This window comes from Fringilla coelebs, assembly GCF_963513975.1.
Source record: "Fringilla coelebs genome assembly, chromosome: 19".
Taxonomy (NCBI): Eukaryota; Metazoa; Chordata; class Aves; order Passeriformes; family Fringillidae; genus Fringilla; species Fringilla coelebs.
Genome location: NC_140045.1, coordinates 12,543,412 through 12,569,963, shown reverse-complemented (window position 1 = coordinate 12,569,963; position 26,552 = coordinate 12,543,412). Strand labels below are relative to the sequence as shown.

Sequence of the window (26,552 nt, the reverse complement as noted above, 5' to 3'; positions counted from 1 at the left end):
ATCTATAATTAAGTAAGTCACTGTTGCACTCACAGTAAATCCATTTGAATCACTTTTTGAATGTCAAATTAGTCAATGATTAAGTCCTGCTAAAATCCTTTACACACAAACTGTTGACCAGATCTGTATTTAAATTAGATCCAATGGCACCTAGACTCTGTCAGGAGTTTAGAAATCAAGGGGCCCTCTGTGAACCTCATAACTCAACAGGAAGATTTTTCTTTTGCTTTTTACCCCTGCACTTTGCATCCCCAGTTGTTGTGCAAAGCATTCTAAAGGAATTCTTAGTAGATTTTTCTTGATCTTTGCAGCAAGTAATAGAGCAAACATTGCCATCAAACTTTGTTGCGCTTTTGCAAATTTATATTGGACCCTCTTTCACTAATGCCTTTGATGGTGATACTTTAAGCAACCTAAACGCATTTGCAACATTTGATTCCTCAACAGTCAGCTCAGGAATCTATTCAAGAGCTCCATATCAAAGTAGAGTCTCCCATTACTTGGGATCAGGCTCCCAACTCACTTTTTTTCAAATAATTTATGCTATTGAGAGTGTCATATGCAGAAAACTCAGCCGTAATAGTTTTTTGCTTCCTGCTTTTTAAAAAATACCACTGAAAAGTGATTCCCAACATTATTTGCTAGTTTTTTACATATTTTCCCTGTTCCTCCCAATGCATATGTTCCTAAAGCATCATAGGCGTTGTCATCACCATTACATGACTGAAAAGTTGTTGTATAAACATACCAAGGAAACTACCATGGGTCAAGGAGCAAATCACTGAGAAAGGCAGCAATAGAACCATGCAAGTTCTCTAAGTGCCTTGAGTAGTCTAGATTCTCTCCTTAACACTCTTGACAAATTATTTATAGATGTATTCACGTAGTCAGTAAGATATAAAAATGTTCTAATTATATCATTCAAATCAAGTGACAATTATGCCCTTAGTCTGACAGACAATGCTTGGCCAAAAAAGGTTTGCCAGAAATATTTTGACCGAAGAAAGGGGGACCATCTGCATCATCTGCAGACGAGACACTATAAAATCTGCCAGAGACAAGCCTAGCCTGTCTCTGCAGAAGGCTTCCAGGTAAGTGCATGCATTTCATGAGCTTGAAGAAAGAGGATCATATCTTTGCAATATCCTGTTTCATTTCTTCTGTCTCTAACAACCATTTCCATGAGGCAGTGCCCATGTGAACAAAAAATTTCAGTGTAATTTTGATGCATGCCTGTATTTGTAATCTACAGTATTTTATGGAATTGTGTTCAGCAATAGGAAACAGCTGTCTTTCCTATTTTACAGGGTTGGCCATATTCCAGGATACAAGCTGTTACCCAAAGGTAATCCACTGAATAATCCATTCTTAATCTATATTCTAGGACAGGACTTTTAAAGAGCTGCACAAATTCTCTTCATAAATCCTCTAATATTCCAGCTGAATTTGCTTAGTCTAGATAGCTGGAAATAGGAAAGATCTAAAAAAATGAATTCATTTTTAATAGAAAAGGTAATCCTTCAGCAAGAAAGTATTCTCTTGAAGACTCAGCTTATAATTAAGGTTATAATCACTCTCTGTTCAGAGTGAAAAGTCACTCTGAATCACTCTGAACAGAGAGTGATTTTTCTATGACTAGATTATTTTATGTGAAAAACTCAAACCTTGTCAGAATTCAGGGTGACTTACCAAACTGTACTCAATATTCAGATGGTCTATTTACTGTTACAAGACCTGCCTGTTGTAGAAGGCTAAGTCTTACTCTTGGGTTCAAACTAGGTTACTTTTAACTTCAAATCAAAGTGGATTTAATTGGTTTCTTCCTAAGAGTTTATTTTGGAGACTAACTAGGAATTTATTTGCTGAAGAGCAAGGAGCTTTCTCATTGGTATTAATTGCATTATTCTTCCTGATGACCAATAACATTTTGTTCTTCACAAGGCACCTCTGCTGACGAGCTTTCATTAGAGGACAGACATGGCCTCTGGAGATGCTGAGATGGCTGTTTTTGGGGACGCAGCTCCTTACCTCCGAAAATCGGAGAAGGAGAGAATTGCAGCCCAGAACAAACCTTTTGATGCCAAGTCATCTGTCTTCGTGGCTCATCCCAAAGAATCCTTTGTGAAAGGGACAATCCAGAGCAGGGAATCGGGCAAAGTCACTGTCAAGACTGAAGGGGGAGAGGTGAGTCAAAAACAAGGCTCAAGAACAACATTTGATCCCCACTTTGAGCTTTTAGGTGACACATGTGGATCTTTTGTTTCCCTGGCAGACCCTGACCGTGAAGGAAGACCAAGTCTTCTCCATGAACCCTCCCAAGTATGACAAGATCGAGGACATGGCCATGATGACCCACCTGCACGAACCCGCTGTGCTGTACAACCTCAAAGAGCGTTACGCAGCCTGGATGATCTACGTAAGTGGCAGCAGCAGCTTCCTCTGGGCAGCCTCAGGAGCTGCTGGGCCAGGCTCAGGGCAAGCCAGCGAGCTGTGTCCCTTCCTTGCAGACCTACTCGGGTCTCTTCTGCGTCACTGTCAACCCCTACAAGTGGCTGCCGGTGTACAACCCGGAGGTGGTGTTGGCCTACCGAGGCAAGAAGCGCCAGGAGGCCCCTCCACACATCTTCTCCATCTCTGACAACGCCTATCAGTCCATGCTGACTGGTGAGTGCTTGATTTCCTTTGAGCTGTTCTTGAAATTGTCTGTCTGTAGAGGGAAATGTAGAGTATTCTCTGGAAATATGGTGCCACACTTAAAAAAAACTGTGTGCGTGAAATTAATGGAAGATTAATGCACTTTACTCTAATAGTCTGTGAGAGCTGAGTGTCAGTGATCCCATTAGAATCACTAAAGATCTGGACATAACCTAGAGGGTGTAAATTCACTGGAAAGAAATCACCTATTTTGTGGTGCAGACCTTATGCCTATAATGGAATCTAACATATATGGATAGATTTATGTATGTTAATCACTAAATCAGTCTCAGAAGCAGAGTACAGGGTACAGCTAAATGACATAACCTATAAATTATGTGCATAATATAAATTTAAATTTTCAAGCATCAGTGCTGACAAATAAATCAGAGAGCTCTACCTTAAAGAGGTACATAAGCCTCACCTAGGCACTTAATATGTAAATGGATTTCATTATGTAGATGATGGCCATGTGATTTATATTGCATACAGCCTTCAATGATCTCTTGAACTCGTGCACTGGTTGCTGCATCTATAAATCAATTGCACTGTATAGTGAAAAGTAAGCTTCATAAAAAATATCAAGGAAAAAATAAAGCTTTTGGCATTTAAACTGGCCGACTTAAAAAAATTTCTTGCCAATTTTCCCTCTTCCTTTCACCTCCTATTTTCTCTTCCTTATATATATATTGAAATGAAAGGTGTGCAGGATTTTAGAACTTCTTGTCCTTTCTTTTCTTAGACTCTGGGAAATACATTCAGAATAGAAAAATAAAAAACGAATGCTGTCAACGTATAATCTCAAGAATGCATAGTTTCTGTATATATAGGGATTAAAAAAATAGAGGTGAAAAAGGATGAAAGATGTTGGTCAGATGTTTCTGTAATTAATGATGCCTCCAAATTTTACTAAGATTATTCTAGAGACTTTTAGCTTCAGAAGAATTTACATACAAAACAATTACAACCTCAATATTTTCCTTACCTGTACTTGCCTATTAAAAGAGAAATAAGTAGCTTGATGGAAAGGCAATGTCAGGAAAGGCATAAGACTACTGAAGTTTCTCTGCAGTGTTTCCTTTATAGAACCAGTTGCTAAGAGCTGCAGTACTGCTGACAGCACCAAAACAACCCACTAGAATTCCTTGGGCACTTTTTGCTATTTACTGCTCCTGGAACCTCTGGAAAATTCAGTTCTTATTTTTCTCCTAGTTCTCAAATTTCTTATTTGTCTTTTCTCACCTCTGTTTCTTACCTCTGTCTCTTCACAGATCGTGAGAACCAGTCCATCCTGATCACGTAGGTACCCCCCTGCGCGGGTCCCTGCGGGGCTGCCCGGTGCCAGGGCACCTCCTGCCTGACCACGCACCCTCTGCTTCTCTCTTGGCTTTGGCAGCGGAGAATCCGGGGCCGGGAAGACTGTGAACACAAAGCGTGTCATCCAGTACTTTGCAACAATTGCAGCCAGCGGAGAGAAGAAGAAGGAGGAAAATGCATCAGGGAAAATGCAGGTGAGTCAAACGAGACTTATTTTACCAATCTGGACAGCAAGATACATGTTGGGATCAATGCTTTTCTTTGGTCCTAACATGATTCTTGGAAAGGATAACTGGCAAAGGATAATTATCACCCTGCAGGGAACGCTTGAGGATCAAATCATCAGTGCCAACCCACTGCTGGAGGCCTTTGGAAATGCCAAGACCGTGAGGAACGACAACTCCTCACGCTTTGTGAGTTATTAATTGGTACAACTGTCAACACCAATTTGGATATTCTTGCTGTCCAGATTGGTAAAATAAGTCTCAATTCACTTTCCTGCTGCTTTCAGGGTAAATTCATCAGAATCCATTTTGGTGCCACAGGCAAACTGGCTTCTGCTGACATTGAAACTTGTAAGACACCCTTCTGGCCTGATCCCCTTTCCCTCCATCCTTCCCCAGTTCTTGTGCTTGACTGTGTCCTACCTTCCTTGCCAGATCTGCTGGAGAAGTCCAGAGTCACTTTCCAGCTCAAGGCGGAAAGGAGCTACCACATCTTTTATCAGATCATGTCCAACAAGAAGCCAGAGCTTATTGGTAGGAAAGATCAGTAACTTTTTTGGAAGGAAGATCACTTTGGAAGGAAGAGCAATAGTTCATTTTCTTATCTGGAAACTAAATTAAGCTTGTTTTTCTCCTTCTGTTGTTTTCAGACATGCTTCTCATTACCACCAACCCCTACGATTTCCACTTTGTGAGTCAAGGTGAGATCACAGTCCCCAGCATTGATGATCAGGAGGAGCTGATGGCCACAGATGTGAGTAACTTTACCAAATGATCATCTGCTGGACTTGAGCTCTGCTGTATGTACATTGTGTTTCTGTTGCCAGAGTGCCATTGACATCCTGGGCTTCAGTGCTGATGAGAAAACAGCCATCTACAAGCTGACAGGGGCTGTCATGCACTATGGGAACCTGAAGTTCAAGCAGAAGCAACGAGAAGAGCAGGCAGAGCCTGATGGCACAGAAGGTATCAGCAGAGTCAGCAAGCTTTCCAAAAGAGTCTTTATTACAGAAGGACTTTAGCAGATTTCAGGCTTTAAAAGTGTAAACTAAGAATAACAGTAGTTGCTCCATGGCTAAATGCCAGTTGAGGGATTTATCTCATTTAATGATACATGTACTTTTTCCTCTGTGACTGCTATATAAGAGATCTGGTGTACACCAACAGGAAGCCAGGAGACTTGCATGTCAGTTGCTGTAACATTGCTAATCATACTTAAGGTGAAATACACCTTGCAACCTCTGCTGTAGTATGGAGCAGCCCTAATAAGACAGAAGGCTGTGCTCCACCCTCACCTACTGGAAAGAGCTCTGACATGAGATGTGTACTTCATTAGTCTCTGCCATATCAGGAATGACAGTCCATATCTCAATCTTTCTGAGTGATAAATTTTCCCGCTATATGAATAGAAAGTTTGAAATTTCATACTGACACCTGGACGAGGAGAAAGGCAATGAGGTCTCTTGAAGAATGCTTGCAGAATCTGATGCTCAGGAGGAGTTATAGACTCTGAGTCTTGATCACAAAAAGAGAAATTAGCTTTTTAGCTTTGACAGGTACTGTTGTGAAACCTTGTGGAGAACAGTATTTGGACAGACAAGCACTGACTTTTAGGAATTTTTGAATATCTACTCTTCTGTCTTTTCTGGTGATAGTTGCTGACAAGGCTGCCTACCTGATGGGTCTGAACTCAGCAGACCTGCTCAAGGCCCTCTGCTACCCCCGAGTCAAGGTGGGGAATGAATACGTCACCAAGGGCCAAACTGTGCAGCAGGTAGAAGAAACATGGTAATGTGGAGCATGCTGTGATGGCTCCCACTGATTCTCCTCTGCTGTGTATAGTAACCTCCAAAGCTTTATCTATGCTTTAGGTGAACAATTCAGTGGGTGCCCTGGCCAAGGCTGTCTATGAGAAGATGTTCCTGTGGATGGTTGTTCGCATCAACCAGCAGCTGGACACGAAGCAGCCCAGGCAGTACTTCATTGGTGTCCTGGACATTGCTGGCTTTGAGATCTTTGATGTAAGGAGCACAGCCTTCCTAGAATTTTTGTAGAACTATAATTGAGAATATATTTCATAGAAGTCACTATCTCCCTCCACTTTTTTGTAGGGCTTTTGGAATCATGTTTAATCCTGAAAAAACTAGAGAATAGAAAACTAATCTCACTGCTCTAAATTAGAAACCTCTCTTTTCTAAATATCCTAGGGAGACAGCAAAGGAAAACTATACAGGAGGGTGACTTGTACTTAAAATAGAAGACACGGTGAATTAGGATTGTGCAAGAAAACACCTTGGTATTATTGCTGATCCTTGAAAGTGTTGTACGTCTTTTTATGTCTGGCAGTACAACAGCTTTGAGCAGCTGTGCATCAACTTCACCAATGAGAAACTGCAACAGTTCTTCAACCACCACATGTTCGTGCTGGAGCAGGAGGAGTACAAGAAGGAGGGGATTGAATGGACATTCATTGATTTTGGGATGGACCTGGCTGCCTGCATTGAGCTCATTGAGAAGGTATCCTTCCAGTTCAAGTTTAATACAAATTGGGTGTTCTATGCTTGCAAGGAGAAACAGCTAAGAAGCACATGAGAATATTTTGGCTTCTTCAAATATATACTCTGCGAAAGTGGCAACAGGGTAAAAGTGCTTTTGGAGATCATTACACAGATATGAAGGCTTTTGGTTAGAGAATTCATTGCCAAATTACAAAATGAAGTGAAAAGGGTCATGTTCTCTAAGTACTTACCAGTAAACAGGTTTTATGGAGAGAACATAAAACACACATTGTCATATCTATTATAATTTCATCTGCAAAGGCATTTCCATAATTTTGAATGAAAAAGCAACACTGAAAAAAGTTGAGCCTTAGCTGCTTTTGTCTGACTTAAAGTCACGATGGGAACAGCTTCCTTTTCTGACTTCAGCAACTTTCCAACCAAGAGATGTCTCCTTTCTAATCTGTTTCTCCCTCTTGTCTGTCATATTCTCTCCCAGCCCATGGGCATTTTCTCCATCCTGGAAGAGGAGTGCATGTTCCCCAAGGCAACTGACACCTCTTTCAAGAACAAGCTCTATGACCAGCACCTGGGCAAGTCCAACAACTTCCAGAAGCCCAAGCCTGGCAAAGGCAAGGCTGAGGCCCACTTCTCCCTGGTGCACTATGCTGGCACCGTGGACTACAACATCTCTGGGTGGCTGGAGAAGAACAAGGACCCTCTGAATGAAACTGTCATTGGGCTGTACCAGAAATCATCTGTGAAGACCCTGGCTTTACTCTTTGCCAACTATGGTGGAGCAGATGCAGGTCAGTTTTTGTGGAAATTGTATTTTTAATGTGGGGACTTGTCACAGAATTAAAGGCATAAATATTAAACATTTAAACTGTTTCATGTTCATTTTAAAATGTTGTTTTCCTTTATTCAATTTGCAGAGGCTGGTGGAGGCAAGAAGGGAGGCAAGAAGAAGGGTTCTTCCTTCCAGACTGTCTCAGCTCTTTTCCGGGTATATTATTGTATCTGTTATTTCTGAAATGTGAAGAACGGGGGTGAGCTAATATTAAATTTGAAAGAGTTATTTTTTATTATTATAAAGGGGGTAAATTTCTTTGGGTATTCCCCATCAGGTTTTCGAGGATCAATTTAAACATTGCAAATATATCCAAAAAAAAGCATTCAGTCTTCAAAATCATGGAAATCTAATTTGTGGTGGTTTTTGCTCTTATTTTTTTTTATTGGCAGATATCATTCAGATCTTCATATTTTTATGTCTTTGGGTCAGACTAGAATAGTAATATTAGTATTCCTGCATTTCTGTTGCGGAGTTGAAAATAATTTCCAAGGAGATATATATCTCATTGTAAAACATCCCTATTTTTTAAAACTAAAGTAGATTGACTTTTGAAGGAAGAATGTGAAAAATCTAAGTCATTTATTTTTTGTGACCATGTGAAATTCTATATAAGTTTTCAAGGAACCAATAGCAGCACAGTAGTATTTCACTCTGCTGCTCAGTGTCTTCAATTAGAAGAAAGTTTTTGATTTCTGTGGCTTTATCTAAATGCTCCAAAACCCAGCTTGAGAAGTTGTAAAATCATTACCTTGCTTCGATACAAGAAAACTCACACTGGTAACTGGTTCCTCTAGGAGAATCTCAACAAGCTGATGACCAATCTGCGGAGCACCCACCCCCATTTTGTGCGCTGCATCATCCCCAATGAGACTAAAACACCTGGTAAGAACTCCAAGCTGAAAGATCCTTGCTCTGACACATCCATTCCCCTCTGCCCTGCAATCTGTGCCACTCATTTGTGCTCTGCATTGCCAGGTGCCATGGAGCACGAGCTGGTGCTGCACCAGCTGCGCTGTAACGGTGTGCTGGAAGGGATCAGGATCTGCAGGAAAGGGTTCCCCAGCAGAGTCCTCTACGCTGACTTCAAACAGAGGTGAGAGCTCTGCACTAGTCAGCATCACTAAAAGCAATGTTGGTTCATTCATAGGTCCATTTAGGCTGTGCTCTGTTTTCAAAAGCAGTTCATGGGGTTTAGAGGCTACTGTGTGCTGCTTGGAAAAAAATAGCCTTCTTCTGATTCCACAGATACAAGGTGCTTAATGCCAGTGCCATCCCTGAGGGACAGTTCATCGATAGCAAGAAGGCTTCTGAGAAGCTCCTTGGGTCAATCGATGTGGACCACACCCAGTACAAATTTGGACACACCAAGGTACAAACCCCCCCATTCACAGCCTGCCTGGGCTTTGCTCTCTCTACCTGCCAGTGATGTGCTGCAACATTCCCTCTCTCAAGGTGTTCTTCAAAGCTGGGCTGCTGGGACTCCTGGAGGAGATGAGGGATGAGAAGCTGGCACAGCTCATCACCCGCACCCAGGCCAGGTGCAGGGGCTTTCTGATGAGGGTGGAGTACCAGAGAATGGTGGAGCGCAGGTACACCTTCCTCTTCTTCAGTTAAAGTGTCATTCAGCTTGGGGGGAAGTGCTGACACTCATCAGAGTGAGAATATTCCTTGCACTTTTTAATTATGCCTCAGAGAGTCCATCTTCTGCATCCAGTACAACATTCGTGCATTCATGAATGTCAAACACTGGCCATGGATGAAGCTGTTCTTCAAGATCAAGCCTTTGCTGAAGAGTGCAGAGTCTGAGAAGGAAATGGCCAACATGAAACAAGAGTTTGAGAAAACCAAGGAGGAGCTTGCAAAGTCTGAGGCAAAGCGAAAGGAGCTGGAGGAGAAAATGGTGAAACTTGTGCAGGAGAAAAATGACCTGCAGCTGCAAGTACAGGCTGTGAGTTTATCACCTTTATTTTATCACTCAGAAAATAAGTCCATACATTCAGACTGTTCTTTATGAACAGAAGATCAGACTATAGAAGACCAAAAGTCATAAATTTGGGAAATTATCCATTATATGCATATGAAGGTGAGGAAACAAATTCTGACAGTGATGTGGTAAGCGCTCTGAAAGAGAGTTTCAACTGGGAGTCAGTGCCATTGTCTTCAGAGGAAGGAAGCAAATGTAAATCCTCGAAAGGAGGTAGAACAACTAATTAATTTTGTGGCAAAATGCAAACCACACTTGAAAGTGGTGATTGTGAATGCAAGTGTAGGAAAAGCTATCCTCTCTTTGCTTGGTAACTAGCAGTTAAGATCCTTCTGTTGCTGGAGTTGAAGGTCAGGTTCAGGTGCTAGTCAGTGATAAAAAAGTCAGAGCATAGAAAGTTCAAAGCATTAGAATCCACAAATTTCTTTCTCCCCAACAGGAAGCAGATAGCTTGGCTGATGCTGAGGAAAGGTGCGACCAGCTCATCAAAACCAAAATCCAGCTGGAAGCCAAAATTAAGGAGGTGACTGAAAGGGCAGAGGATGAAGAAGAAATTAATGCTGATCTGACAGCCAAGAAAAGGAAGCTGGAGGATGAATGTTCGGAGTTGAAGAAAGATATTGATGACCTTGAGCTAACACTGGCCAAGGTGGAGAAGGAAAAACACGCCACCGAAAACAAGGTAGGAGGTAGAATCTGTCACTCTCACTCTGGAAAAACTTGTCTTGTTAGAAAATGTTAAGCACCATTTTCTGTCTGTGCTTGTTCCTTTCTTCTCAAAGGTGAAAAACCTGACTGAGGAGATGGCAGGTCTGGATGAGACCATTGTCAAGCTGACAAAAGAGAAGAAAGCCCTCCAAGAGGCCCATCAGCAGACCCTGGATGACCTGCAGGCAGAGGAGGACAAAGTCAATACTCTGACCAAAGCCAAAAGCAAGCTGGAACAGCAAGTGGATGATGTAAGCACACAGAGATAGAGCAGGAACAGGACAGGTATGGAGTCCAAGCTGTCTGGCAGAGGCCTGATGGTCTTGTTGTGTTTAGCTGGAAGGGTCCCTGGAGCAAGAGAAGAAACTGCGTGTGGACCTGGAGAGAGCCAAGAGGAAACTGGAAGGAGACCTGAAGCTGGCCCAGGACAGCATCATGGATTTGGAGAATGATAAGCAGCAGCTGGATGAGAAGCTGAAGAAGTAAGTGTGGTTCTGGGACTCCTGAGTGCTGAGCTGCAGCACTTGTCTTTTTTCTTGGAGCTCTAACATGGTTCACTTGTCCCAAAGGAAAGACTTTGAAATCAGCCAGATCCAGAGCAACATTGAGGATGAACAAGCCCTGGGGGTGCAACTTCAGAAGAAGATCAAGGAGCTGCAGGCAAGTCTCTGTTCCTTCCCCTGCCTTGGTCAGGCTGAGCTCAGGCAGGAGGAGGGCACGGCTGTGAAGGGTCCCTGCTGTTCTGCAGGCCCGCATTGAGGAGCTGGAGGAGGAAATTGAGGCAGAGCGAACCTCTCGCGCTAAAGCAGAGAAGCATCGCTCTGACCTGTCCAGGGAGCTGGAGGAGATCAGCGAGCGCCTGGAAGAAGCAGGAGGGGCCACAGCAGCTCAGGTGGAGATGAACAAGAAGCGTGAGGCAGAGTTCCAGAAGATGCGCCGTGACCTGGAAGAGGCCACGCTGCAGCACGAAGCCACGGCTGCCGCCCTGCGCAAGAAGCACGCGGACAGCACGGCTGAGCTGGGCGAGCAGATCGACAACCTGCAACGCGTGAAGCAGAAGCTGGAGAAGGAGAAGAGTGAGCTGAAGATGGAGATTGATGACTTGGCCAGCAACATGGAGTCTGTCTCCAAAGCTAAGGTATGGAGTTTCTGTCTGTTACTGCCCTATTATACACACCCTAATACATGATTTTGATTCTGATTATATTCGGCTTTCACATCCATTCTTTTTCACCTTGAGGACAGTATGCTAGAACTTAGTGGTACTCCTTTTTTTTTTACATTACCTTGATGCGCAGGCAAACCTGGAGAAGATGTGCCGCACTCTGGAAGATCAGCTGAGTGAGATTAAGTCCAAGGAAGAAGAACATCAGCGCATGATCAATGACCTCAATGCTCAAAGAGCTCGTCTGCAGACAGAGTCAGGTAATACACCCCGATATCACCTCAAAATGGAACAACGGTAACCCGTGATAATAAGAAAAAATATTGATGCTTTACTCAAATTGATCTATTCTCTGTAAGCTGGTATACTGTGCTTAAAAGAAATATTGATTTGATATTGATTCTAAATGGCAATCTGTTTGAAAACTTTCTTAGGTGAATATTCACGTCAGGTGGAAGAAAAAGATGGTTTGATATCTCAGTTATCCAGAAGCAAACAGGCATTCACTCAACAGATTGAGGAACTAAAGAGACATTTAGAAGAAGAAATAAAGGTAAAGCTACTTCCTGTAGTGGGTTGATTTTGGATTGGGAAGCTGTTTACTTTATATTTCCTACTCTCACATAAAATCAGAATGTTAGCTGTATCCTTTTAATTTTTGAGCTATCAAAAAAGGTGAGAAATTTTGTCTCCTTCCTCTGTGGTGTAAAAAGCTGAGGAAGACACCCTCCCAATGTGGATACTGAGACAGGGAAAACAATTTTAGGTCTTTAATCAATTTATGATGACAAATAAAAATTGATTGAGATATATCTAAAAGGAAATTGCACATCTTGGTCTGCTTTTTCGCAGTGGCAGCTGAAACACTGGAACATATTTAAGAGGCTTCAATGATTCGCAGCTGTATAGCTGTCATTTACAATTTACCCATCGTCTCTCCTGAAAAGGCATTCTAGATTCTCAAAACATGGAATGAATATGCCATTTTTTCTCGGTCTGACCTTAAATGTCATAATCAAAGAATTTTCAACAACTATCATCAAGTTAACATTTTACTATCCCACGGGAAATTAATTGTTCCAACCCAATTGTCCGTCAAGGCCAAGAACGCCCTGGCCCACGCCCTGCAGTCTGCTCGCCACGACTGTGACTTGCTCCGGGAACAATATGAGGAGGAGCAGGAGGCCAAGGGGGAGCTGCAGCGAGCCCTGTCCAAGGCCAACAGTGAAGTGGCCCAGTGGAGAACCAAATACGAGACGGACGCGATTCAGCGCACGGAGGAGCTCGAGGAGGCCAAGTATGTTGATAGAAAAAGCAGAAAAGTAAGACTGAAAATTCAAAGATGACATTTCAAGGGAAACATCACTATATTAGGAGAAATAAGTCAGGTATCTGATTTGCAGAAGAGCAATAGAAAATGAGAAACTTTATCCTACAATATACTTAGTGCTATAGTAAAAGCTAAGGCTAAGGACAGCATAAATGTAGCCCTTAGCACTGTGTGACTGCAAGCTGCAAATTGATTAGGCACACTATAATTAAAAGCATGCACTGATACTCAGTATTAATGTGAGCTGACCTTATGTCGCCCAGGAAGAAGCTGGCCCAGCGCCTGCAGGATGCAGAGGAACAAGTTGAAGCTGTCAATGCCAAATGTGCCTCCCTGGAAAAGACAAAGCAGAGGCTGCAGAATGAAGTGGAGGATCTGATGATTGACGTGGAGAAATCCAATGCTGCCTGTGCTGCTCTGGATAAGAAGCAGAAGAACTTTGACAAGGTCTTTTGGCCTCCAGCACCAGCCCTCCTGGCCAGAGCACGGCCCCGTGATGGCCACAGCCCTGCTCACCCCCCGTTTCTCTTCAGATCCTGGCAGAATGGAAGCAGAAGTACGAGGAAACGCAGGCTGAGCTGGAGGCCTCGCAGAAGGAGTCGCGCTCTCTGAGCACGGAGCTGTTCAAGATGAAGAATGCCTATGAGGAGTCCTTGGACCACCTGGAAACAATGAAGCGGGAGAACAAGAACTTGCAGCGTAAGGCCCTGGCCCTCTGATACTCACTGGCCTTTCTATCAGCAATTACCACCATTGTTCTTGGCTCTGTGCCTGCAGGTCTGCAGGTCTGCCTGTCACCTTGGTGGGACAGGGCCCTTCCCATTCTGCTCTGTGCCTGACCGTGCCATTGATCTTTGTTCCCACAGAGGAGATTGCCGACCTCACGGAGCAGATTGCGGAGGGAGGAAAGGCGATTCATGAGCTGGAGAAAGTGAAGAAGCAGATTGAGCAGGAGAAATCTGAAATCCAGGCTGCTCTGGAGGAAGCTGAGGTACATGACCATAATCACTGGTTTCTGTAGTAAAGAAATGAGGAAATAGGGCTAACAAGGCCTGGGTTTCCTCTCTTCTGGCTGGGGAGTGCAGACAGCTGAGATATCTAGAAATATCCTATCATTGTCTAAAAAACAAACAGTAGGTTTATCAATGCTATCAATGTTTGTGTCCACTTGTCCAGGCCTCCCTGGAACATGAGGAGGGGAAGATCCTGCGCCTGCAACTTGAGCTCAACCAAGTGAAGGCTGAGATTGACAGGAAGATAGCAGAGAAAGATGAAGAGATTGAGCAGCTGAAGAGAACCCACCTGCGAATTGTGGAGTCCCTGCAGAGCAGCTTGGATGCTGAGATCAGGAGCAGGAATGAAGCCCTGAGGCTGAAGAAGAAGATGGAGGGAGACTTGAATGAAATGGAGATCCAGCTAAGCCATACCAACCGCCAGGCTGCAGAGGCACAGAAGAACCTGAGAAACACCCAGGCTGTCCTCAAGGTCCGTTCAGCAGAGCTACAGAAAGAGAAAAATGTGATCCGTGATACTTATGCCACTCAAGCGACTGACACCTCCTAATTTCTTTTCTCTTTCTTTCCAGGACACTCAGATCCATCTGGATGATGCTCTCAGGACAAAGGATGACCTGAAGGAGCAGGTGGCCATGGTGGAGCGCAGAGCAAACCTGCTGCAGGCTGAAATTGAGGAGCTCCGGGCAGCCTTGGAGCAGACAGAGCGGTCGAGGAAAGTGGCTGAGCAGGAGCTTCTGGATGCTGCTGAACGTGTGCAGCTCCTCCACACCCAGGTCAGGGCAAAGACCTGTGTTGACACTGGTCAAACACAAAGGGCTGGAATGTACCAGCAGTTCTAGACATGCCTTACTACTGTTCTCCCCAAGGAAAGGCATGTTTTGCATCAGTTCCCCAAGCCAACACCTGACATTTTGTAAACAACCATTGTAACAATAATTCCAGAGTAAGAATTGGAAAATGGAAGGGGAAAGTCTTTGTTCAGGCAGAAGGTTTATTATTGCAAATTTTGGAATTCAACTCTTGCCATGTCCTTCCCATTGCACAGAACACCAGCTTGATCAACACCAAGAAGAAGCTGGAAACTGACATTTCCCAGATCCAGGGTGAAATGGAGGATACCATCCAGGAAGCCCGCAATGCTGAGGAGAAGGCCAAGAAGGCCATCACAGATGTGAGTTGGACACTCCTGGCATTGCTCATAGTGAATGTACTCTCCCCACAATATCTCCAGTCCCAAAATGGCTTTGGCCTTTTGGTCTGATCAGGCGGCCATGATGGCAGAAGAGCTGAAGAAGGAGCAGGACACCAGTGCCCACCTGGAGAGGATGAAGAAGAACCTGGACCAGACGGTGAAGGACCTGCAACACCGTCTGGATGAGGCTGAGCAGCTGGCACTGAAGGGAGGGAAGAAGCAGATCCAGAAGCTGGAGGCCAGGGTGTGTAGGGCTGGGGCTGTGCCTGAGTGAGCGTGTCCCTCCTTGGAGAGACCTTGTCAGGGCAGCTGCAGGGATGGGTTTGTGCTTGCAGGTGCGGGAGCTGGAAGGGGAGGTTGATGCTGAGCAGAAGCGCAGCGCTGAAGCCGTGAAGGGTGTGCGCAAGTACGAGCGGAGGGTGAAGGAACTCACCTACCAGGTAAGGCAGGAGCTCTCCTGCTCTCACTGGGCTTTCTCACAGTGAGTCACATTTTGCCCACACCATCCCCAAGGGCAATTGTTAACCTCAAGTGCTGCAGAACAGAGAATTGACTCTCTATTCTGTTTACCAACTGCTTTAGTCTGAGGAAGACAGGAAGAATGTCCTGAGGCTGCAGGATCTGGTGGACAAGCTGCAAATGAAAGTGAAATCCTACAAGAGACAATCTGAGGAGGCTGTAAGTATCTCCCTGAATGCTTGGCAAGAATCACCTTCCCAGAGGGTAGTTTGGCCATTGAGGAGATAGATACAAGAGAGTTGGAAGATGCCATTCATCAGTAATGGAGTTCTTCCAGTTCTCTGAAAGGATCATAATTCAGACTTGCCAATGAATTACTAAGACTACTGAGGAGGGCAAATGCACATAGCATTTTTTTATTAGAACTACAAAGCAACCTGTAAGGATTTTTATGAATGATATCAGTAATACAATGTATTAAGAAATTTTGAAAAAAAATTTTTTCTGAGTTTTGATAGAAGATAGTTGGAATTCTGCTCCCACACCACTTTATGTTTGCTCTTATAATTGTACAAGGAACCTTTGCTTGTTTCTAGGCATGCAGCAGTCAGGGTTGGCCTGGGGGAAGTCTCACATCCCCTGCATTTATGATTGCCTGGGCATGGTTTTTTCATTGTGGAAACAGTCCAGCACAGAATAGGGCTTCTGGTTCAGTTAAGGCAATTTATGAGACGTTCCCTCTTGTAATTGTTGTCGCTCATAAATTCCTAAACCCATTTAAGCATCTGCAGATGTAAATGAACATTTGTTTCTGCACTAAAAATATTACATTTCCAGCCACCTATTATGCTTCCTTCCCACATTCCAAAGCAGAATTATGTTTAAATCCCATTATGCTCCTTCTACAACGGATCTTCCCCAAAGGCAAGGATGAGGAGCTCTGTGTGAGGCTGACGTGTGAGCAGTGGAAGAAATGGGATGGAGATTTGTGCCTTCCCCCAAGGGAAAAGCAGCAGCTTAACAAAGCCAAGGTGCAAGAGGAACGAAGCCCCTGCCCTGGGCTCCTCACCACTGACTCCCTTTCCCCACACAGGAGGAGCTGTCCAATGTCAACCTGTCCAAGTTCCGCAAGATCCAGCACGAGCTGGAGGAAGCCGAGGAGCGGGCTGACATTGCAGAGTCACAGGTCAACAAGCTCCGAGCCAAGAGCCGCGAGTTCCACAGGAGGATAGAAGAGGAAGAGTGAGGATGTCACGAGGCAGCAAAGTGACCTGAGGGCTGCACAAAATGTGAACCTCTTGGTCACTTTTCTGCTGCCATGAGCCTTTGTACCCACCTCAGTGTCTAGTGAATAAAGAATGTAGTAGATTCCTCTGCATACACACTATGGCCAGTGCTTTTGTTCTTATTTGGGTTTTGTTTTCCTCAAGCAATTCCATTGACGAAGAAGTTTCCTTACTTTTCCTCTCTGGGACAAGGGAAAAGCTGGTGCCAGTACTGGATTGAGGATCTGCACACTTAGAGGCTGGCCATTGCTGTGGAGACTCCTGAAAAATCCAGCCTGTGCTCTCTCCTGTCTCCAGCAGTTCTTTGTCCAGCTCCTACCTTCACATCCTCCTAATGCTTCTCCCATTGTCCTTTCAGCACAGCATCTTTCCCATGGGAGAGTCAAGAGAGGGTGATCCTTTTGCTTTTTCCTTTTCCTACACTTGTTTGTGATGCTGGCCCTAATAAACCCTAAACATCAATCTCTGAGAGAGTCATCAGAAGTTGCAGCGCACTGCACTGTGAAGGACTGATAGTTCCTTGACAGAGATTATTTCAGTCACAAAGAGCACAGTTACAAGACACCAATAGTGTCCATACATTTGCCATCTCCCTCAGCCTAGATTTCCTCAGCTGCTGCCACCAGCTGCTGCCAGTCTCTCTTGAGCTGGAAAACAGCTGAGCCTGCCTGGGGCCGTGTGCTGGAAGGACTGTCAGGACTGTCCCTTCGTGCCCAGCTCTTACACACCACATGGCTCTTCACCACATTGACAGAGAGACACTCAGCTCCAGAGAGTTTTCCCAGAAACTTCAAAGGCCATGGGGCTCTGTGTATACACTGAGTCAAACAGGTTAGTGAGAGCTGAGGGCTATGAAGTTAATTTGGAAATCCTTTCAGCAATATCAGCTCATGAAATTGTCCCCACTGTTGTAGCTCTGTCCCTTTCTGAAGCTGTCACAGCCAGTCACCCCATCCCTATTTTGCTGAAGTGAAGAGTCAATGAGCCCTACGGTCACATGAGACTCCTGGAGAGTTTTTTGATGACTTGTCCAACAGCACTGTCCCAAAGGACATGAATGGGGAATGACGGACATGTCATTGAAGAAACAACTCTCTCACTGGGAGTGTGACTGTGTCTGTTCTGACTTTAGATTTTTTGTAAAATCAGCTGCTTCTTCCTCCGGCTTTCTGCCTGTTTCTGTTGCACACACCCTCTTGTATCTCTCTCCCTCTCATGGGTGTGGTTGAGAACAAAGCAGGAGGCTCCATGCCCTGAGCTCAGGGACAGGTGCACACCCGCAGGCAGGACCTGCCCTGGGCACAGCTGGGCACTGCTGATGGCACTGAGGGCTGGCCCTGCCCCACCAGCAAACTCACAGCTCCCTCTGCCCTCACCTCCTGCACTCCAAGGCCACACCAAACTGCCCCTCAGCCTTCACAAGAGCCATTGCTGGAGGAGGGGACAAGGCTGAAAGGAGCTCTGGAGAGGCCCATGGCAGGAGGATCAGCCCAGCACGTGTCTCCTTTCACGCTCAATGTCAAAAGCCCAAAATAGCCCCACTCTCCCAAGGCTCCTGTGCGGGGTCGTGCCTGTCTGTGGGCATGATCTGCTTCCACTAATAGCGCCTGAAGACATTCCTGGGCGGGTAGGCTGCCTTCTCTGTGGCACTGCAACGTGCTGCCCTGGAGGAGCTGGACACGTGTGCTGTGTCCCAAGGCAGCAGCTGCTCTCCTTAGCCCAGAGGGACTCAGTGCAGCACAGCTCCATTGCCAGCTGAAAGGTTAAACACCAGAATGGGGCCTGAGCGTGCTCTCCTGCTCAGGGCCTGAATCCAGACTGTTCCCCTTTGGAGCCCATGCAAGGGCCCTGTGCCAGCCCAGTGCCATGGCCATTCCCTGCTGGGATGTGCTGTCCCACGGGCAGCACAGACACTGCCCAGGTACTTCCAGCAGTCAGCCAGAGCTCCTTGGGGTGGATGAGGCTTTGCTTCTCCATTTTGACCAGCAAATGGAAAAGACACGCTGGGCTGTAGGTTTGAAAGTGCAGCATTTTACAGCTGCCATGGTGGAGTTCCTGGGTGAGGATGAAGGCAGAGGCAGGGCTTGCTCTGAGGTTCAGCTGCCATCCATGTCCCTTTGCTCAGGCTGTGCTTTCCCAGCCCTCATTTAGGGAAAGATGCAGGGTCATACTCCAGAGTACGGCCTACAGTGTCCTGGGAGTGTCAGGGCTGCAGGAGAAGCCCTGGCCGGGCTGGTGGCTCTGACATGATGCTTATGGAGACTCAGCCCTGCCTGCCCCTTGACTCCCCTGGCCCTCTGGGGAGCTCAGGGAAGCCGTGTCCCAGCCAGGTGCAGTCACCACGGGCAATGAGAGGACACTGAGCCCAGGACATCAGCTGGGATGGCGGCTGTGCCTTGTCCCTCAGGCCTTGGCTGTTGCTCGGACAGCACAGGTCACATCAGCTTTCTCCTCCGCTTGGGCCTTGTCCCCTGACATGAAGTTCCTTTCGGGATCCTTGGCAGGTAGCCAGCAGCATTATTGCTGTGAGAGGAGCAGGGGGTGCCGGTGCCACGGCCCCATCAGGCTCCTGTCAGTCACAGGGAGCTGCAGCAGCTGCCCAGGCCCTCTGCTCCAGCAGCCAGTGCCAGGGGATGGCAGCCTGGAGCCATGGAGGGGACCCTGCTCTGGGCCCTGCTCCACTGCAGACCGGCAGGGAGATCTCCCTGAAACCTGTGGCCAGAATGTGAATTTTCCATCATGGTAGAGCTACTGAGATGGACTCAGGCTGTCCCATCTGCCAGAGACCTGGGTCTTCAGGGGAAAAAACTCTGGCCTAAAATACCCAGAGCTACATGGCAGGTAAAGAATACGTGAGCATCCTGTGCTGTGATTTCTACTGCCTTTTAAAGCAGGGGTATTCAGTGCCACACTTGGAAACCACATCATGTATCTGGCACAGGAGATGCCCTTTGACCCCACTGCGACTATCAGGACTACCTGCCCTGATTACCTCACATGGTTGTCACAGTGCAGAATCTGTGAAGGTCCTGAGAGATTTTTGGGACAGGGACGTCCAAACACTTTGGCAGGGTGAAATGGCATCAGAATTAAAAGTAACTCTGAGAAACTGGAGAAGTTGTCTCAAATCTTCAGTAGTAAATGCAATAAAGAGACATAAAGTACTTTTGTGATGATTAGTCAAGAAGGTTTATGGCTTTTGAATTAGGAAGAAAAGGATGTGGAGGTTATAACCCATCAAAAGTTAACTTTGGGGGGGGAAAAATGTATTTTGATATTTCTGAAGATTTCTAGGGAATTTTTTGGTTTGTATTTGTGCTTGTATGTTATTGTGGCAGACCTAGAACATTTCTGTGGTAGGAAAGAATTCACTGGGCTGGGCTGGTAAATAAGTGAATAAGAAAAACAGCATTTTTATTTTGGATAATATATTTTGAACAATATAAAATAATTAAAATATCAACCATAAATTATAAATACCTTGAAAATATACTGTACTTGGAAAATTATCATGTTCCTTAGGATTCTAAACTCATATCACACTTATTGAATGTTTTATTTGCAGGGATTTTTTAGGATTCTAACAACTTGCTGTAATTTTCAGTCTAAACTAATCATTTCAAACGAGGTGTGCTCTTCCTAAAACCATCTTTAGATAAATTATTCTAGTCCTACATGTTCTCCTGGGAATTACAGCACAGCTTTATTGAAGATCCATATTACATTTTTAGGACACATGTAGAACACCCATGAGAAACCAAAGTTTTGCTACTCTTAATGTGTATCCTCTCAAAACTGAAAGCAAATTTGGAGAACTCTCTTCTACCAATGTAAATAATGAATATGGTAATTACCAATACTAAACATCTGGTATCAACACTGCAAACTTTTTCTGCACTTTAAAATGCCTTGTACAATTTGGGTTTAATGTTCTGATGTCCTTCTTGTTTTATAAAGAAAAGTGATGAACATTTTTTATATAATTGCAACGTTCACTTAGAGGGAAAAAAAGGCTAGTTGTGCAAATCTAAGCAAATTTATTTCCATGGTGTAGCCTCTCTCTGCTTCTCTTGCAAGCGCAGTTAACAGCGAAACAAGCCAATTAATCAAGCTAATTTTATTTTGTTTCTTTCCAATTCCTAATTTTATTTAATTTCATTTCTGTTCTCATTTCTTCTATTTCCATGCCATTGTCCATCTCCTTTTGCCTTTTCCTTCTCCTTCCATTGCCATCAGAGCCTGTCCACCTCACTCACCTGTTTGGTAACTGAAGATTTTCAGCTACTCTGGCATGTGATGGAAAGGGCATCCTGAATGTCACCTCCTCATCCAGAACCTCCTGCTCATGTTTCTCTGACATATGCTGTGAAGATGGGAGGAATTTGAGTAACCATAGAAATCTCACGCACATAGAAAGCAGTTTATCATTAAGTCTAAAAATTCTGTGAGTCAACTGTCACCAATCTCTAGCTGGTTTTGCCCTCCCTCTTCACTTTTCTTTGCAAAACTTACTTTTCCTCAGTGGGCAGACAGGTCTCACCAAGAAAAATAAAGACATTCCTAGGTTTTAAAGTATACTCTTGAAACTTCAGAGGTGCCATATGTTTTCCCTGCTGTGAGATCAGCTAATAACTGCCTTAAGCATTGCAGAAATGAGTCTCCAAAGGAAAGGGCAGGATCAGAAGAGCTCAAGACCATCTCAGTCCATTCACAGCTACCCTGAGATACAAGGATGTTCTAAGCAGCACAGGCACAAAGGTCAGCTCTCTCCTGTTCTGTTCTTGCAATGGCCAAGCCAGTAACTGGCCAAAGTACCCCACCAGTTTAGTTAATCTCTCCCTTGTTAGGCTCATCACTGGTTTTTTGCTAGATATAATCCCCAACTCTTAGCTCAAGTCTCTGAAGGACTCATCTTACCCAGGTAAAAAATTACCTGGATTAAATATGCCAAAACCAGAGAAAGTACTCAGCATATTTAATTTAACTCAACACAATAGCCATCTTTCAATAGAAATTCAATGTCAAATTCATTCTTACCATCTCCAGGGTCCAGTGTTCAGCCACATCTTAGCAAAAGTGTCACAGTGAGAAGCTTGCACCAGAGAATTAATGTTCTGGCATTTCTCCTTGTCTCATGCCAGCATTCCTCAGAGGTCTTACTTTACCCAGGGATCTTCAGTAAGAGGCTACACATTCCTTATCAGTCATTAAGGATCCGCAGGCAAAAAGGTCCCTCCTGGCATGTTTTAAAAATATTAACAGCATAGCTGAGAATAGCATTTGCAAGCTGCAAATCCCATTGCATTTGCAAGCTGCAATTCCCATTGGAAATCTTCCTTCTAGATTATTGTAAAACTAACATGAAGCAGTAAAAAATGCTGCACATCTTCCATATTTTAACAAGAAACCTGGGTGCTTATCTTTGCATTTTGGATCAAGTCAGTATATGAGACAATGTCTGTTCTTGCATGTTGATGATTTCATTCCTACAGCTAAAGGCTTCTCATTAGAAGATAAACTATTCTAGTAACCCTATTTTCCAAATCTATGTGATATTAACCTTTTTTTGGCAACAATAAGTATGTATATGTGTTCCAGGTGTAGCATTTGGATTAATTTTGTTTTCTTGGTTTGAAATACTAAAACTAAGCTAGTTCTAAAATGAGAAGGGAGAGAATAATTTAAAAGGATTTCATCACAATTCTTGATTTTCATCTCCAAAGGATGAAGCTCCTCTTAAGATTTTTGGTCTTTGAGACTGAAAAAGAAATATTGAAAAGTGTTAGCACATTCTAAAATAAATGATGTTGTAGTGAGCTTGTCTCCTGGATTCCTATAGGAGTGACAGCAGAGCTCAAGACCTTTCCATTCCAGCAAAACTTTTGCTGCATCAACTTCTCATTCACAATGCACCCACATCACTGCATCTTCTCTCTCCACTGCCTGTCCCTCCTCTCTTTACATCCCCTATCCTGCATTACCCCATCTCAGTTTCCCCACTGATGAGTGCTCTCATTCTTCTCACCCACCTAACCTCCCCATGTCCTTGGAGGTGTGTCCCTTGCAGTGAGCTCAGGCACACTGCTCCTCTGCTCTCCCAGCTGTGTCTGAGCTTAGTTTACATGGGCCATGGTCTGCCAGGGAATCAGCACATCCATGCAGATCCTGTTCATTCCTGGTCCCTCCCATGGCCCTGAGCACCTCCCAGTTCCTGATCAGGGCATCAGGGACCCCAATTACCTGAGGAGGAGCTGCAATGACCTGTCCCCAGGCACAAGGAGACACAGCTGTTTGTGTAGAGCACCTGAACCTCCTCTCCAGATCCTCAACCCACAGCAGGAGGTTACCTACTGGAGCAGAAGCTGAGCATCTCTTAGCTCTGTCCAGCCTCCCAGGGCTCACTAGCAGGAGCTTATTGCTTTATCCTGTGAGCTTCATGTTGCTAGGGAAATAAGTAAAACATTGGAGTCATGCTTTTAATCTTCATGTAGTGGTGGTAGTAATTACTTATCAAGACCAAATTTCACTCTGCAATGCATCTTGTTATCCCCCTGAAAGTCTACTGCATTTTTCCCATGAAATGCCATGCCATTCTGTAAGCAGTAAAACCTCACAAGGCCTAGATCAGAGGACATGTCCATCATATAAGTACAATCAGTGTTTCACTGGAATCTACTGATGCTTACTTGAATGAATTATCCCCAAAGATACAGTCAGTTGGAAATAAATGTCACAGCAGCCAATCTGCAGGAAAAGGTTCTGGACTCAAAACTCCCCAGTCACAATCTCAATGAGGCATGGTGCTACATAACATGTGAAAGTTTCTTTATGAATCTATAAATGAGTACTTCTTCATCTACTGCCCACTGAGTGAATGTACAAACATCCTGAAGACATGTCTGAAATTTCAGATTGTACTGGGAAACTAGTGAAAAAGTAGAAACTAATGAGACTGCAATAGATAGTTGATGAGCATATAAAAATTATAAATTGAATGTAATTTCACTGCTGCACCATAGTGAAAGGGGAAATGGAACCTCACAGTTTATTTTCTATACAGTGGACTCTGCTGGCTGCCACAGGGTAATCCGTTTCTAATAAGATTCAACCTAGACAAGATGAAAAGGCCTTCCTTGCCAAATGTGAGAAGTCTGTAGTGCTCAATCAGTTTTTTCAAGCTGCATAACAGAATGGATGAGAATTGTATGAAGATCTGATCACTCTCTTCCTAGATTTATTTTTAGCTATAGGTTCTGACACCAGAACAAGGACCATGGGGCTTCTTCCACTGAAGAAACTCATTAATAAAACTATTGAAACATGGATAAAAGTAATGAAGATAATATCACTCTTCCAGGCTGGGAAAAGTTTTCCACACTCGAATGTTATAAACTCTAGTCTCCAGTTTACAATGCAAATCTAAAAATGGTGAGATTTTGCCAGGCCACAGGCTGGAAATCTGTGTTTGCACATACTTTTACTTGTTGCTAAGTATTCTCTCGCTCTGTCTGCCTGCTAACACAGAGTCTGAGATAGAAGAAGTCATATCTTAAGGGCTGGCAGACAGCGAGTCAGCTGCTTGATGTCTTTCTCAAGATGGTTCTATTTTCAGCATGCTTCAGTCTCTTCTTCAGAGGAAATGTCAGCCCTGCAATACTTTGCCCACCCCACATTGCTGAGCAGGACATTCTGTGTCCAGGGTCTGTGCTCACTCTCCCTCTCCTCTTTTTGAGTGTGCTGTGCTTTGCTCTCAGCTGGAGCAGAGTCCAGCCCTGCAGTGACAGTAGCAGAACTGGAAGACAGTGGTGGGCAGGATCTATTCAATTTTTCTTTTAGTGTTAAGGCATTACTGCTGCTTTCAGTGCACCCTTTCCTAAGGACTAGCAGCCCTATAGCTTCCTGGGCATGGGGCTCACTCTTGCCTGTTGCAAGTCTGGGTCCACATCCTGTACAGTACAGAAAAAAAGCCCCAAAAGTGCTCCACTGAGTGGACCAGCTTTGTCATTTGCCACTGGGAAAGCAAAGATTTTCAGTTCCAAATGTGAGGGGAGAGAATCCCCAGCTGTCACCCTAGGAGAAGCATCAGACATCCCTCACTCTTCTTGCATTGTCTCAAGCAAGAGTTGTTACATACTTCCTCTGTCTGAATTCTAGAAATCATAAATTTCATCCTTTTGCTCAAAGCAAAACATTTCCTTATTTTTACAGACATGGGGATGCTGTGATTTTTAGCTGTTAAAATCTTATATAGTATATGTAAAAACCTGTATCATTTGCAACTAATTTTTCATTTTTATGGATATGCAGAATGACTTTTATATCTCATCTTTCAGGGAAACTTAATTTAATATCCTTTAAATATAATATACCTTCATATTTATCATTATGTATCTTTCTATCCGTTGGAATGGATCTCAATATTCCAGAAATCACCTCAAGTGCTCTATACATGACCTGTACTTCAAGAGTTGATATATTGTCCATGAGAGAATGTGAGCTGTAACACGTTTCTGCTTTTCTATTTTCAGTAATATCACCTTGGACTTAGTTACAATTGGTCACAGGTTTTTTGCCAGATGGCACAGAAAATCCTTAGCAACTAACCTTTTAATAAAGAAATCAGTTTTGAGAAATACTTTTTTTTCAGACAGGAAAAAAGCTATTAGTTCATAATGTGAAAACCAAATAATATTTCCTTCAGTATATATGAAACTGATTGTCTGACCCCTGGCCTTGCTTACTAAATGGTACTCCTTCAGTTTGCTTTTTGATGGGATACTTTCATGCATTTTACCTTTTGATATGGAGGGTTTTGACAAGGTTTTAGAAGACAAAGTCTTTCTAGTTTCATACATAGTCATGATCGAAGAAAGCTCTTCTATTCCAAAGGCCGTGGTCTGTACTGCCATGAGGAGGAGTATAAATATGACAGAGCCAACTCTAGAGAAGAAGTTGAGTTATAATCTTAATGAATTTTTAACGTGAACGTTATTAAAATAAGCAATTTGTTTTATAAATTTAGTTCAAATATCCAAGGAAAGTTTTCTTACTGAAAACTGTGTTCAGAAAATAGCAATATTGGCTTTTGTAGCTTTTCTGTATTCACTGTTTGCTGTGACACTTGGTCAAAAGGTTTGCAGTCAAGAATTTTAGTCATTAATGGCATTTCCACACACACACACAAATTCCAATCCTTGTCCAATAATAATTTTTTTCTTTGTCTCGCTTGTGTTTCAGTTGCTGGCAAGGCAGCCTACCTGATGGTTCTGTACTCAGCAGACCTGCTTTGACCCTGTGCTGTCCTTGAGTCGAAGTTGGGAATGAATTAGTGACCAAACCAGTGGATTGTCTTATGGGAATAAAGACAAACTCCTCTACCAAGGAGAAGTGGCTGATAGCCCAGATGAAGTCCTTCTCTGTCAGTGCAGCACTTTGGGCAACAGACAGTAGGAGCTGGTAGCCACTGCCCAGACAGGGACTATGGCCTGATTGCTAGCACAGAAACTTGTTGGGATGGACTGTGTGCTTGACATGTGCTGTGACTGACAGCTATAAAATATTTGGAAGGGAGAGTCAAGGTAGGAGAGATGAAGGAGCTGCCCTGATGAGATGCATCCCCAGATCCTGGCAGATGAAGTGGTTAAACCACTATCCTTCACACTTGACAAGTCGTGATTGTTTGATGAAGTTCCACTGACAGAAAAATCCCCATTTTTAAAAAGGTGAAAAGAAAGACCCAGGGAACTACAGGCTGGTCCGTTTCACCTCTCTGCATGGAACAGATCATGGAACAGATCCTTCTGGAAAATATGCTATGGTACATTGG

At 44.0% G+C, this 26,552-nt stretch overlaps 1 protein-coding gene across 1 annotated transcript; it reads left to right on the top strand.

Annotated features, from left to right (window-relative positions):
* Window positions 1–1,977: 1,977 nt before the first annotated feature.
* LOC311161066 (myosin heavy chain, skeletal muscle, adult-like) lies at window positions 1,978–16,686 on the top strand (the record flags this gene model as incomplete). The annotated part of the gene is made up of 38 exons (XM_084218340.1): window positions 1,978–2,184; window positions 2,273–2,416; window positions 2,508–2,664; window positions 3,966–3,993; window positions 4,091–4,205; window positions 4,332–4,424; window positions 4,523–4,586; window positions 4,671–4,769; window positions 4,886–4,989; window positions 5,063–5,201; window positions 5,891–6,009; window positions 6,107–6,256; window positions 6,582–6,752; window positions 7,233–7,542; window positions 7,669–7,739; window positions 8,381–8,468; window positions 8,562–8,679; window positions 8,832–8,955; window positions 9,039–9,175; window positions 9,279–9,534; window positions 10,010–10,252; window positions 10,353–10,529; window positions 10,615–10,760; window positions 10,848–10,938; window positions 11,027–11,416; window positions 11,577–11,703; window positions 11,878–11,996; window positions 12,544–12,740; window positions 13,037–13,220; window positions 13,307–13,472; window positions 13,640–13,764; window positions 13,950–14,258; window positions 14,359–14,562; window positions 14,835–14,960; window positions 15,055–15,225; window positions 15,317–15,421; window positions 15,564–15,659; window positions 16,534–16,686. 38 exons carry the CDS (start codon window positions 1,978–1,980, stop codon window positions 16,684–16,686), a joined length of 5,823 nt encoding a protein of 1,940 aa, XP_084074466.1.
* Between the last annotated feature and the right edge of the window lie 9,866 nt (window positions 16,687–26,552).